Source organism: Canis lupus, chromosome 29, assembly GCF_048164855.1.
Source record: "Canis lupus baileyi chromosome 29, mCanLup2.hap1, whole genome shotgun sequence".
NCBI classification, from domain to species: domain Eukaryota; kingdom Metazoa; phylum Chordata; class Mammalia; order Carnivora; family Canidae; genus Canis; species Canis lupus.
In genome coordinates this window covers 17,990,995-18,004,112 of record NC_132866.1, presented here as the reverse complement: position 1 = coordinate 18,004,112, position 13,118 = coordinate 17,990,995, and the positions used below count along the sequence as shown (strand labels likewise).

Sequence of the window (13,118 nt, the reverse complement as noted above, 5' to 3'; positions counted from 1 at the left end):
TGTATTCATTTTTTGGTTTATTAAAAGAAAACTACACTTCTGTGTTTCTTACAATACATTAACAGGCATAAAAATCAATCAACGTTTCCAAATAAGTTTCGCTCACAAAATCACATAGTATTATTTCACAGTACTTTATAGTAATTCTTTTTACAACAATTTAACATTTCTTTGTACAACAGGAAAAATAACACCTTCCATCAAGGCATTTCAGAGCTTTAGATGTTTAGAAATAAAGTCAAAATTCTTTCAAATGCAATCATTAGTTTGTATTAAACTAGAACACCAGAGGCCAAGTCTCAAGTTCCTAAAAAGAGTGTTTTAAAAAACAGATTTACATCCAAATTAAGTCTTAGAAACTTCAATGATAGATCTTATCATTTCTAAACACTAGAACTACCTGTGGATAAAAATCTGCATTCAGTTGTGCATTATTTTCTTCTAGATCTGAATTAAAATCTTAATTATTTACCCCAGTTAATCCTTGTGTTAATTTTGCTACTTTCGGGGGGAAAAACCCAGGATCATTGACAGCCAATCTCTCCTTCAAAGGAAAGAGCTCTGACCGCCTATATTAGTTTTCTGTGCTTATTGTCTCCAGGGAAGAAAACATACACCCACTAACTAGAACGTGACTATACACAATGCATGCAAACTCTGCCTCCCTGCCATCTCATTCTGTTTTGTCCCCTTAAAGAACTACCTAATGTAGTGGTTCCCAAAATGTTTTCCATGGCTTATTAGTGAGAGGTTCATAGGGGTGCCAAGGGGAAAAGAGGATCACAACGGTTTGGAAATGCCAGGTTAAACAGGCTTGGGACTGGCATATCCTGAGCCCTCACCATGCTAGTGCACAATGGGAGTTTCTTTAAAAAAAAAAAAAAAAAGAGGATCCACATTTATTTTATCACCAACACTTCTTCTATAAAACACCTATGAACATCTCACAGAGCACTGAGATCACATGGAGAACCATGGGAAATGCTTTGCCCCTTCAGGTGCCTGGAAGCTTCACAATCTGAGTTTACATTCATGGCAATCCCTGATGTATTTTCTCCACTCGTCCTCGTGACTTTGAGAGACTGAACAGGTCTCAGAAGAAAGACTCGCGAGTACTTTCTCTGTTACTAGTTCTCCATGTTGCACACAAATTCCTTCCCTTTGTTTTTTCTTGAAATTTAAGGAAGAAAAAAAATCCTTCCTCTTTCTGAAATCACTTAGGACATTCTCAGTTGGAAAGCGTGCAGATTCATATTGCTTATTATTGGATTTTGTTTTTTAATTTGACTCACAGTCTTCCCCTGGAGGGCATGCATTTCAGTGTTAGAGAAATGCAGGAGAGTAAACTGTAATAAATTATTTACAAGCACCTAGTTTGTTTAATCTTACATGGAAGCCATTCGCTTTTGGAAAACAGTGAAAATAAATCTTTAAGCAAAAACAGTGCTACCTGGAAGCCTTACTGTGATGATGTATGTTTTTTTCAGTAATGAGGCACTGAAGAATGAGTTGTGCTAAAATTAACTCAGGGTCAGCTTGTCTGGATGAGCATAACTTTGGTTGAGATTATTCTTCCTTAAAAAAGGTTTTCAAAGCACCAGTTAATTACAAAAAGCATGCATATTTATTCTCACAGTGAGTTAAGTTGCGAGAGAGCTAGCAAATCATACATCGCATTCCTCAAAGCATCTGATTATATTTCCAGAAAACAAACCAACTGAAAAGGAAAATAAAGCCAGAGGAGCCACTGTTCCCTGCTCAGGCCAGCACAGCAGTGGCTCTTAGCAGAAGTCTCAGGTAGGGCAGCAGACTCCACTCAAAGTCACTCCCAACCTTGACTTCCCAGGTAACTGAGAGAATCTGAGCAATCCTTGATCTATGATTTAGAGGGAGAATGAGAGAGACTAGTGCGATGACGGCCAGTCGAGAAAAGGAACGCCCGTGGGGATTAGTAAGTCCCCCTGGGTGTTCCTCCACAGGCACAGCTCCAGTCCACAGAAGTGCTCCTCTGTCCCCGTTAGTCAAACGGAGTGCTACAAGGTGGAGACCCCGCTCCACACCAGAGCCGCTACAACACTGACAATGGCTTAAGGGTACATGAGTTCCTATCAAGAACAAATATAACCTACACACGGAATTTGAGAAGACTGGAAAAAGATCACCACAGCACAGCATTATTGCTATGAGTTTCAAAGGAGATATTTCATACAACATGAAGTACCGATCAGTACCCTTTCCTCTCCTGACACACACAGAGGACGATACAATTAGTGTTTAAAGTCCAAGCTTATAAAAGTACAAACTAAATTCTCAGTACTTTCTAATTCAAAGACTATATGCAATATTCTTCAAGAAAAATTCCTAATTCCATAATACCGTGGAGAGAAAGAACAGTAAGATGCTAGAAAATATTTTCATATCACATGATCTTTATGAAATCACCATAATTACAATGCACAGTTATGCTCCCTGCTCATAAAAAGGCACCTACCCATTATGAACAGACAATTTTTCATGACAATTTGCCACTATGTGGCATCAGGGTGTAGGCATGTAACCCACATACATTTTTTAAAAACCATGGTTTTTCCTCATAGCTAAAAATCCATACATGCCTCAAACCGATGACTAGTCAACAGGGCTACGACATATATGGCACAGGTTGTACACCACAAAACTTGAGTGGGCACCAGTCACCTGGACTGGATGCAGTGCACAATCTGTACAAGGTACATGAGCCCTGGGGCAGCAGCCTATCACCACAGCACTTTACCCTAACACAGTCTCTCAGGCCAAGCTAATCAGGTTAGGACAACTGCTATTTGGTTGGAGAATCTCCAAGAAAGAGCTGCACCTATGACAGGCGGGTGCCACCCGAGGGTGGGAAGGGGTACAGACATAAAACAGGACTCGTTCCTAAATCCTTGCTGGTCATTTAAAACTCAATGGCACTTTTTTTACATGAGCAAAAGTTCAAAGTCAGTGTTCTGGCCAAGTTCACCTTGAATTTTGCCAGCCAAATTTACCTCCTGATGGTAACAGTTTGATCACATTAGCTCTATTTCTGACATAAACTAATATTGTGTTTTCAGGTAGCTTTTAAAAAACTTTCTAAATCTGACTGCGAAGGACAGCACAGTGATACCTGGGTGTGATAAAGATCAGCCCATTATTTGTAAAGCACTTTGGGATGAAAGGTGTCCCCTTTAAGACTTAGCTATTATTGACAAAAACTGAAAAAAAAAAAATCAACAGTGAATGGATGACTCAATTATGTTTAAAGGAAGTATTAACCGTTAATCAGAAAGTATACCGACAAATTATCCGACAGTATTAAGTATACAAGATTCAGTTCTAGAACGAATCTACATTTTTGTGCCCATCACAGTAGTTTAGTCCTATACTTAAAAGGTAAATCTTTTCATATAAACTCCAAAATAATTTTTTGAGATTTCATTTTGTCATCTATTGATGATGAATTGCAAGCGGAGGCTGCTGTGTCATCTCGGAGTAGGGATAAGCACAGACCCACGGAGGGGAAGGCACTTGTCTTCCAGCACGTCAGATTAGGACAGGTCAGGCCTGACCACACGCTGGCACCTTCAACTCTCAAGCCAGAGGCTGGAGCCTACCAGGGACTCGTCCCATGCCCTTAACTTGCCAGAGGTGCCAGGAGTTACCTACAGCACCACAAAACTCAGAATGTATTCTAGGAGTTTTTGCCGGTTGCGTTGAGGTAGAAACGTGCTGCTGAGTTCTAAAACAGACACTCTCTTTTGTTTGGTCTCTTTGAAAACCTAGAGAGAAAGTTTAAATTAAAGACAAACTAAAAAAAAAAAAAGAGAGACATTCCTATTACCAACCCTGACCTCTGTTCTAGACCCCAAAATGCACAAAGGCATATAAAACTGTATCTTGGCTTTAAGTAAATGTACTACGGGTTTTCACAAGTATGGGGTGGAGAGGTTATGGATGTAGGTGCCGTGTTCTTTGGGGTAGAGTCCAATCAGTACACTATACTTTAAAACCTGTGTTAGGATAGTCACAAATAGTTCCTTACAAATGCCATTAGTACCTCCATGGAACTCATGTCCCATATGACACATGAAGGAAGGTAAGTACACTGGAGGGTATATCTGGCAATACTGGTAAAAACCCAGTAACTGAAAATCATATGGCATAACTAATATCCCTGTCAAAACTTGTAGTAGCATCTTGAAACACACTGCCACCAGTTATATATAAATGGTCTTGGGATAAAAATGAAAGCCAGGGAAATTCCAGAACATTAGAATAAATCTGTACTGATGGGCACTTTTAACATACCTGTCCCCCTCCCAATCCCCAGAAATGTGGTCATGACTAGTCCAGCACAACCTGCTTTTCTCAGGGCCCACCCCAGATGCAGGTGGCTCAAACAGACCAGAGCTGATCAGAAAGAGAAGTTAACACATGCCTTCATACCATAAGCGGTGGGTACTCACCCCAATATCCTTAAACATTTTCACAGCATTCTTCACAAGGCAGTAAGTGGCACTCTCCGCTGTAGAGAAGGATAAGACCTTGTCAAAAGTTCAAGCCTGACAAACTCAAAAACCCCAACATCCACAGTATGAAAGTGTGGGAGGCCCTGGAGAGGGTGTGAGCAAGTCAGCAGACCGGGCTCGAGCTCTTCTGCTACTGGCAACCTGTGAGGTCTCAAAGGATTTGCTGTTTCTTTAAACCCATTCTGTCATCTTTTAAGGCAAAAAGAGCAAGAAAGAGGGAGGAAAAGAAACGAGAAAGAAAGGAAAAGAAGGAGAAATACCTATAACATCCATCTTGAAGGGTTTTTTGAGAGAAGTAAACAAGACAGTGGGGAGAAATTCTGTTAATCTGCACAGTGATGCACAGATGTTCCCATACCAGTGGAGTCAGAAAGAGCACAAATCTAGAGGTCAGAAAAAAAGAGTTCTGAATCCAGGTGTGCCCATGAACTAGCTGTGTGACCTACGATAGCTTCCTCATCTATAAAGTGAGTACTCGATCTCTAGATATCTATCTAGAGATAAATCTATAACTATATAGGTCTATAAGACTATGGGGAGAGGAAGGGAGAGAGAGATATAGTTCTAGAGAGAAATCACCTCTAGGTCCCTTCTGCCTCTAAATAAAGTATTGATTCCAAGCAGTTTCAGTCCTAAGCCATCACTGTATAAAACACTACTCCCACCTTAGTCACACTCCCATAAACATGGACTCTACTAAGCAGTGGCTGGATGGGGAGCACCGGAAACCCGTCACTGCGGGCGTGCAAACTGGCACATCACCCCAGGACCAGCCACAGTACCCCCAGAAGCTGTGACAGGCAACTCTATTCCTAGATGCAGCCTGGTGTAAATGAGGGCATATGTTTGCCCAGTGTTCAAACATGTTCGCAGTAGCACTAGTCACCGTAGCTCCAAGGTGCAGACAACCCAACTCTCCATCAATGATGGAAATACATGAAACAAGGTAAATGTTTCTGCCGGGTAGGACTATACAGCAACAACAATAACCAAACGACCACCTGTGCTATCATGTATGCTCTCACAATGTTAAGTGAGGGAAGCCACACAGGACAGTACCTGTATCATTCCGTTTATATAACATCCCCACACAGATAATAATAGCAATCTATGAAGTTAGAGATCAGGATAAGTTCGCATTTTTTTCCCTTTTGTCTACCAATAGCAGATTCCTGTGATCAAAAAAGGCCTAACTTTTGGGGATCCCTGGGTGGCTCAGTGGTTTAGCACCTGCCTTCAGCCCCGGGCCTGATCCTGGAGACCCGGGATCGAGTCCCACGTCAGGCTCCCTGCATGGAGCCTGCTTCTCCCTCTGCCTGTGTCTCTGCTTCTCTCTCTCTCTGTCTCTCATGAATAAATAAATAAAAATCTTTAAAAAATAAATAAATAAAAATAAAAAAGCCTAACTTTTAAAAGACACCAGAGTATCATACCATAGACAGCAACACTTCTCTCTGTCCTGGTGATCAAGTACTTGTGCAACTTCTGCAGATACTCAGGCTCCGGGACAGGCCCGCTGAAGTTGTGGATGAAGATGGCGGCCGAGCTGTAGGCCTCGAGCAAAGGCCCGAGCAGCCGCTGGAGGAAGGTGATGAACTGCTGGTGCTCCTTGGACTGGCTCACCTGGGAGTGCGAGGGTGGGAGATGAAGTCATGGAGCAGGGGCAGAAGAAACAAGCCTGTGACACAGCAACCTCCTCAGAGGCAGAAGTGGAGCGGGTGGCCTCTTCTGGCCCTTTCACAGAAACAGCTGGCCGCTCTGGGAACACAGACCCTCTGCTCAAAAGGACTCTGGCTTTGAAATGGGCTCTTTTATTGGGAGTCACTGCTTTCTATAGTATTTGAGGTTTGCACTCCCTACACAGCTGCCTAGAAGAAACCAGCATACCTGAATGACAGAGTTACGACATATCGTCATCACTGAACACAGCTGGTCCTGAGGCCAGACCCTCCAGGGTTTCACTCCAGTGTGAAAGAGGGCACGTGGCAAGACCACCAAGGTCACCTCAATCCTCCCCAGCCCTCACGTCCTGCTACCCCACACGGCCTTTGGCCCATATCCCGGCACAGTGGGGAGTGACAGTAGTGCTGACGGGGTGCTGGGTGGCAGAGGGGGCTCTCACTGTACCCCCCAAAACAGGAACTGCAGAGGTAAGCCCCTCTGCGGTGTGGCAGCAAGATCACTGCCCCATCTTAATGATGATAATACCCAAAATGCAGAAACTCCTAAAACTCAGGTGGACTTTCCAGAAGTGACACCTCCTGAATCTCTGTGTGTCTGTGTGTGTGTAAATTAGGGGTGTTACTAAGTAATCCATTTAAGGTATTCAGAAAAAATGGGTCAAATCAGGGGCAATCAATCTCATAAATCTGAAGTTTCCCGTGATGGGATTTGTTTTGATTGAAGGCAAAGAGCTCAACGTATGAAATTTGGGAAGGCTTGACAAGAGTGAGCATGACTCAGAGCCACGGGCTGCGTGGCAGCTGAGACCTACTCCCTTCACCACCTGGTCCAGCACTGCTGGCTCTGTGGAGGACCGAACACTGTCCCCCCTCTACGGGAGGAAGTGAAGGTTTGGGAAACAGCTTTGTTCCCTGTGCATTTTGATGAGAGGGTCGGGAAGGGTCTCACTCGTGTTCATCTTCTCAAATTTTGTTTCCTTTTCCATTATCTACACCCAAACTGAGCAACTGGGGGTATTTGCTCACCGTGAACATTTGAGTGTCTTTACTAGGCAGCAAGGACCACAGCTGGTTTGTGGGTAAGTCAGCAGAGTCCCAGTTGCTAAGAACCTCATTGACTAGGGGCAACATAAACCTCAGCTCCTCACTATAACGTCCACCAGAATTCTTCACCGAAGTACCTTCAGGTAGCAATCTCGCTGCTCCTCACCAAAATCACTGTCTTCATCTTCTTCATCACTTCTCCAAGACAAAGGTTCAGGAAGCTTCTTGTCCCACTGCTGCTCAGCAAGACCGGGACTGATATCTTCCTGGTCATCTTGCTATGCCAAAGAGATAGCAAACAGCAAACAAACATGCGTGGGCACACAGACATCTGCGTGGTTGGATGTCATACCAACATCCTCTCGCCCTGCCCTCCCAACTCCCCTCTGTTAGCCCCCTACAGCATCAGCCCACGTCCTGCTCCAAACACAGTCACTCGGGAGACAGTGAGGAGGGAAAGAAGGAAAGAAAGAGGTAGCAGGGGAAGCTGCCAGGTAGAGCAAATAAAAATACCCTGACCTCCCCTAAACTGATATCTACTTTCCCAGGCCATACCTGCTATACTAAGTACAAAAATTAAAATCTCAAAAGAGAAAAATGCATGTGTGCAAGCTACAAGTACATGGATATGAGACACATCTCATCTTGGAATGAACACTTTCGGGTGTCACTAAGTCAAGATATGTTCTAGACACCAGTTACACAAAAGAAACCAAAATATTAAAAACAATCCCAAAAGATGTTCGCTCTCCCTATTCTTTCCTCTTTATGTGGACTTGACTATATATCAAGATGTAATTATTGGCTAAAATCATTGGTTGTAACACGGGTTAAAATAATTGGTAGAAAAGATAAGGAAGAGCCAGAAATTGAATAAAGGCAAATAAAGGAAAGCCATTCCTCTTACCTCTGCCACAACGAGAATGCCATACTGGATAAACCTTCCTACTGTTTCATGGCAAATTTGGTAAAATGTCTGACAAGGCTGAAAAGAAAAGGCATTTAAATAATGTCACTGACCTTCTTAAAAAATTTTTTAAAGATTTTATTGAGAGACACAGAGAACACCAGTGCAGGGGGTAGGAGAGCGAGCGAGAGGGGTGGGGGGGGGAGAAGCAGACTCCTCACTAAGCAGGGAGCCTGACACCAGGGCTCAATCCCAGGACCCCGGGATCATGACCTGAGCTGAAGGCAGATGCTTAACCCAACTGAGTCAACCAGGTGCCCCCCCATCACTGACCTTTTTTAAAGACAGAAAACACTGCACAAGGTAACTGCTAAATGCTTCCATATCAACCAACTCACTAAGTTGTTCTTAGGCAAGTCCTAAGATTCCTGAGGCCCACCCTCCATGGTCAAGGGCAATGTTCAAGAAGAGCCCTTGTTCTGTATCTGGTAGAGCACCCAGAGTTGCACCACCTGCACAGATGCCCTGAAACTGTCTCCTCCCACAGTGGGGCAACTCTCAGAAGGGTTGCTCATCAGGCCCCTACAGTCTATTTCTTTTCCTTCATAAGACAACTTCTCTGCAAATGCTACCTTACAGTAAACACTGTACGTAAAGGTAGTGGAAGAGGAAACATGCTATTCAAGTAACTCAAAAATGACCCAGGAAAAGGACAAGGTCAATCTTGGGAGCTTTATCCACCCCATCCCATCCCACCCTGTCCCTCAAAGTTCATGCAAAACAGATTCCACAACAGGGCGACAATATACCATATGCAAAGATCACTGTACTCACAATATACATACTCATAAATGTCCCAGAACACATTCAAATAAGTGAGAGAGAGAGTGCAAGACTTCAAATAGAATATGAATACTATTTGTTGATGATTCTGAGAAACAAGATTCTATTGCTTAATATGTATGCCTCATTATGGACGTTTAAAGGTAACTGAATACAAATGCTCAGCAGCCCTGCAGAGACTTAGTTTTCCCATTTGTAAAATGACAAGGGGTTGAACAGATGATTTTTAAGACTTTCTGGCTCTTATCTTCTGGGCGTGTTAATTATTTACAAGCCTCTAACCCAGTGCCTTATGTACAATAAGAGCTCAGTCAGTTGGGATCCATCTGATGGAGAATGTTGAGCAATCTGTCCTATCATGCCTCATAACTACATGAAGGGTTCACTGGAGCAGTGACCCCAATGGCAAACAAAGATAGTAAACAACATACTGGCCAGAGGGTCACTGACACCCAGGAGTAGAATGTAAAGCTTCAATAACAGACCAAACATTCTCTGCGAGAACAAAGGTGGCTTATGTTTGCATTAAAGTTCTCAAGGAAAAGAGAAGAGACAACACTAAAAAGTCTTCACTTACGAGGGATATGGTGCCTTCGTTAGAGAGAAGACAGCAGAGGCTGGCAGCCTTCCGCACCAGCTGTTCCTGGCTGACCAGGCTGGGGGATGTACCTGAAGGCCCTCCTGTGCCTCTCTTGTTCAGAACTGCATAAAGGCTGCAGGCTAAGGAAAGGAAAACATCAATGAAGCCGGCAGCCTTACAGCTCCAAGGAAAACTTCGACCGGCTCAGAAAACTTGAATTACCTTAATAGATCATGAACAAATCAGAAATAACAGTCTGCATTCACTGGAGAAAAATGTAAGTAAATCCCTGCAGGATTCACTCCTCACAATTCCATATGATCCCAATGCCATCCAACATCTTCCTCAGGGGCTTCAATCCCTCCTGCTCTCCTCCTCTGTTCCCTCTGGATCCCCTATACTCACTTCACTGCCATGTGGACTTCTCAGATTTTCAGCTCCTGATAGCAAAATACCTTCCCTCTCCTCCTTAGTAATAAGTGTAACACTATGCAAACAGTGATTCAGTAACAACTTATCCATAAATAAATGTAAAAATAAGTTAAAGTGAGATTTAGCAGACTACATAATTTGAAAACTAAAAGTACAGCAACACATCCCCTCCAACAAGGGGCTACCATCCAAATCAACAGACACCACCATGTGCTTTAGGCCCTTTCAGCTTCCACGAAGCTATTTCAGGGCAAGCCGTACCTATGATGGCCTCCATGATGAAGACATGGAGCACTCCGTTGCTGTAGAAGTTGAGTTCAAAGACTGATGGGACAGTTGTGCTGGGAGTAATAAAAAACTCATCATTCCTGCTAGTGTGGGTGATCGTGATGCAATTTCCCAGCAGCTGTATGGCATGCATGACTACATCTTCTGAGTTTCCTGAGAAGCCCAGGTCAAAATCACGAGCCAGGACTTCCTCCTTCATCACAAAGAAGTCTTCCACCAATGTGGAGAGATCAATTCCCTAAAGAAAAAGACAGAAATGGTCTCACAACAGTGGAAAACTGCTTCGCAAAAGGCCAAGAGGCCAGTCCAATGATTTTATTTCTTGCCTTGGCTTTCCTGCAGCCCACTGTTGGTCATATAGTGGCCAGAATATCAGGGCACAGGATATCAAAATACTGGTGAAAAAGCTGGTCCTCCAGAAAGTCAAGATACATCCAGAAAACGCTCTGATCACAACACATGATATGATCACAAAGGGGATAAGCAGCCATCTAAAAGTAAGAAGTGCTTATGTTTTAGCAATTATTCCCCTCATTTTATTTATTTATTTTTTAACAATTTTATTATTTGAGAGCACGAGAGAACACAAGCAGGGAGAGCAGATGAAGAGGGACAAACATATTTTCCACTGAGCAGGAAGCCCAATGCAGGGCTTGATCCCCAGACCCCGGGATCATGACCTGAGCCAAAGGCTGACACGTAACTGACTGAGCCACCCAGTGCCCCACTTTCCCTCATTTTATTGTATTTTTTTTAAATAAAAGATTTTATTTATTTATTCATGAGAGACACAGAGAGAAAGAGGCAGAGACACAGGCAGAGTCCTTCCAGCATGAAGCCTGACAGGACTCAATCCCGGGTCTCCAAGATCACAACCTGGACTGAAGGCAGAGTTAAACCACTGAGCCACCCGGGCTGCCCTTATTGTATTTTTTTTAAAACATTTTATTTGTTTATTTAAGAGAGAGGGAGTGAGAGACAGCATGAGCAGGGGGGAGGAGAGGGAGATGGAGATGAAGACTCCTTGCTGTGCAGGGAGCCCATCATGGGGCTCAATCCTAGGACTCTGGGACCATGACCTGAGCCAAAAGCAGATGCTTAACCAACTAAGCCACTCAGGTGCCCTCATTTTAAATATTTATCTGGGGCAGCCCGGGTGGCTTAGCGGTTTAGCACTGCCTTTGGCCCAGGGCATGATCCTGGAGACCCGGGATCGAGTCCCACGTCAGGCTCCCTATATGAAGCCTGCTTCTCCCTCTGCCTGTATCTCTGCCATTCTCTCTCTCTATGTTTCTCATGAATAAATAAATAAATTCTTTAAAAATAAATATTTATTTATCTATCTGACAACTACTTATTTGGTGCTTACAATATATATACACACATACGTAGGCACTATGTTTGGTGTTGAGTGGAACAGATGTGGTCTTTTCCATCACAGTACTTAGACAAGTGCATGAAGGGAATGTGACCCTAATTTAAGTCAAATAGTTGTCAGAACACTTACTGCATGTCCATGCAATATGCCTTATTTACGTGAACTATATTATTCAAAGAGTGTCCTACTGTCATCTGTATTACGCAGTCTCTGAGATTTTTTTTTTTTTTTTTTTTTTTTACATAGACTTCTTTCTCCATCAGATCTGTAAGCTCCTGTGGGCAGAGTGCTTAGCTTATTTTACTGCTTATCTCAGAAGCACAAGCCAGGACGAGACCACACTTATTAGTGAACAAGTATTTAAACAGCAGACACGGCATCCTCTGCTTTCCCTTAACTGCAGGTGACACTGCAGACATACCTGCCTGTGTCTGTAGAGGAGCAGGCAGGCCACGATGTGTGTTGACATAATGGCACAGGACTTGCTAGCAGCTGGAAGGCAAACACAAAGCTTTAGGGTCCCTTTTTTTAATAGCACTGAAAGTCTCTAAAAAGTACCTAAACCTTAAATAGGAGGATTGAAAACTATAAATACCTCTACGTTTCCTGTCACTATAGTTTACTGAAGGGAAATTACAGCATTACACCATGCTCTGGCCAACAGATCCTCAGTAGAGATCACTATGATGATATAACAGAATCTGGCCTAAGACAGCTCCACTTTCCAAACAGGCCAGTGGAATTTAGTTACTGAATGACCGAGAGACACCTTTATAGAAATACCAAGACCCAAAGCAGAAGCCGTTCTGGCAGTTCTACAGGGTCTCCCACTTTTGAGTTTGACTTAGTACTCTAGTAGCTGCATCTCTACTGTTCTAGTAGCTGCACCACTACAGCCTTCCTCTTGCAGGTAGATTCACCATCACAGTAAAACAGGTGTGCAGTGGGAGAAGGAGTAGTAGATTTGAAGTCAGAAAATCTGGGCTAAAATCTAATTTCTACAACTGACTAATTTCATAACTTGGGGGGAAAATTACTTCAACCCCTGTGCCGTAGCTTCCTCATTGGTAAGATGAAAATGCTGCCTCGCTCACTGGGATGAGGAGGAAATGACCCACCTGCCAGGTAGAGATATGGAGGGAGAGGGCAAAAATATATTTGAGAATGACCATAGTCCATAACCCAATACTCAGAATTTGTAGGAAATAATTATATAAATCAAATATGAGAATATCTATGGAATAATCCAAAACAAACACACTGTGAGTTTTCTGAGATGATAATGAATTCACGAATACTTCACTCATAGTGTTGTCTCTAGCGTTTGAAAAACAAAAACAAAAGTACCAACTACCACATTTATAGCCATTAAAAAGAATATTCATAGTTTTTAAAAAAACATGAATAAATATTTGTG

At 43.0% G+C, this 13,118-nt stretch overlaps 1 protein-coding gene across 4 annotated transcripts in view; it reads right to left on the bottom strand.

Annotated features, from left to right (window-relative positions):
- GPAM (glycerol-3-phosphate acyltransferase, mitochondrial) overlaps positions 1–13,118 on the bottom strand; it is a 62,315-nt gene continuing 49,197 nt past the window's right edge. For all 4 annotated transcript variants that reach the window (XM_072805335.1, XM_072805332.1, XM_072805331.1 and 1 more), the window contains 8 exons: positions 12,123–12,193; positions 10,297–10,561; positions 9,601–9,743; positions 8,181–8,258; positions 7,411–7,551; positions 5,981–6,170; positions 4,485–4,543; positions 1–3,797 (listed from right to left, as the gene is read on the bottom strand). In XM_072805335.1, coding sequence (XP_072661436.1) covers positions 3,681–3,797; positions 4,485–4,543; positions 5,981–6,170; positions 7,411–7,551; positions 8,181–8,258; positions 9,601–9,743; positions 10,297–10,561; positions 12,123–12,193 — 1,064 coding nt within the window. In that variant the 3' untranslated portion in view covers positions 1–3,680. The remainder of the gene's footprint in view (positions 3,798–4,484; positions 4,544–5,980; positions 6,171–7,410; positions 7,552–8,180; positions 8,259–9,600; positions 9,744–10,296; positions 10,562–12,122; positions 12,194–13,118) is intronic.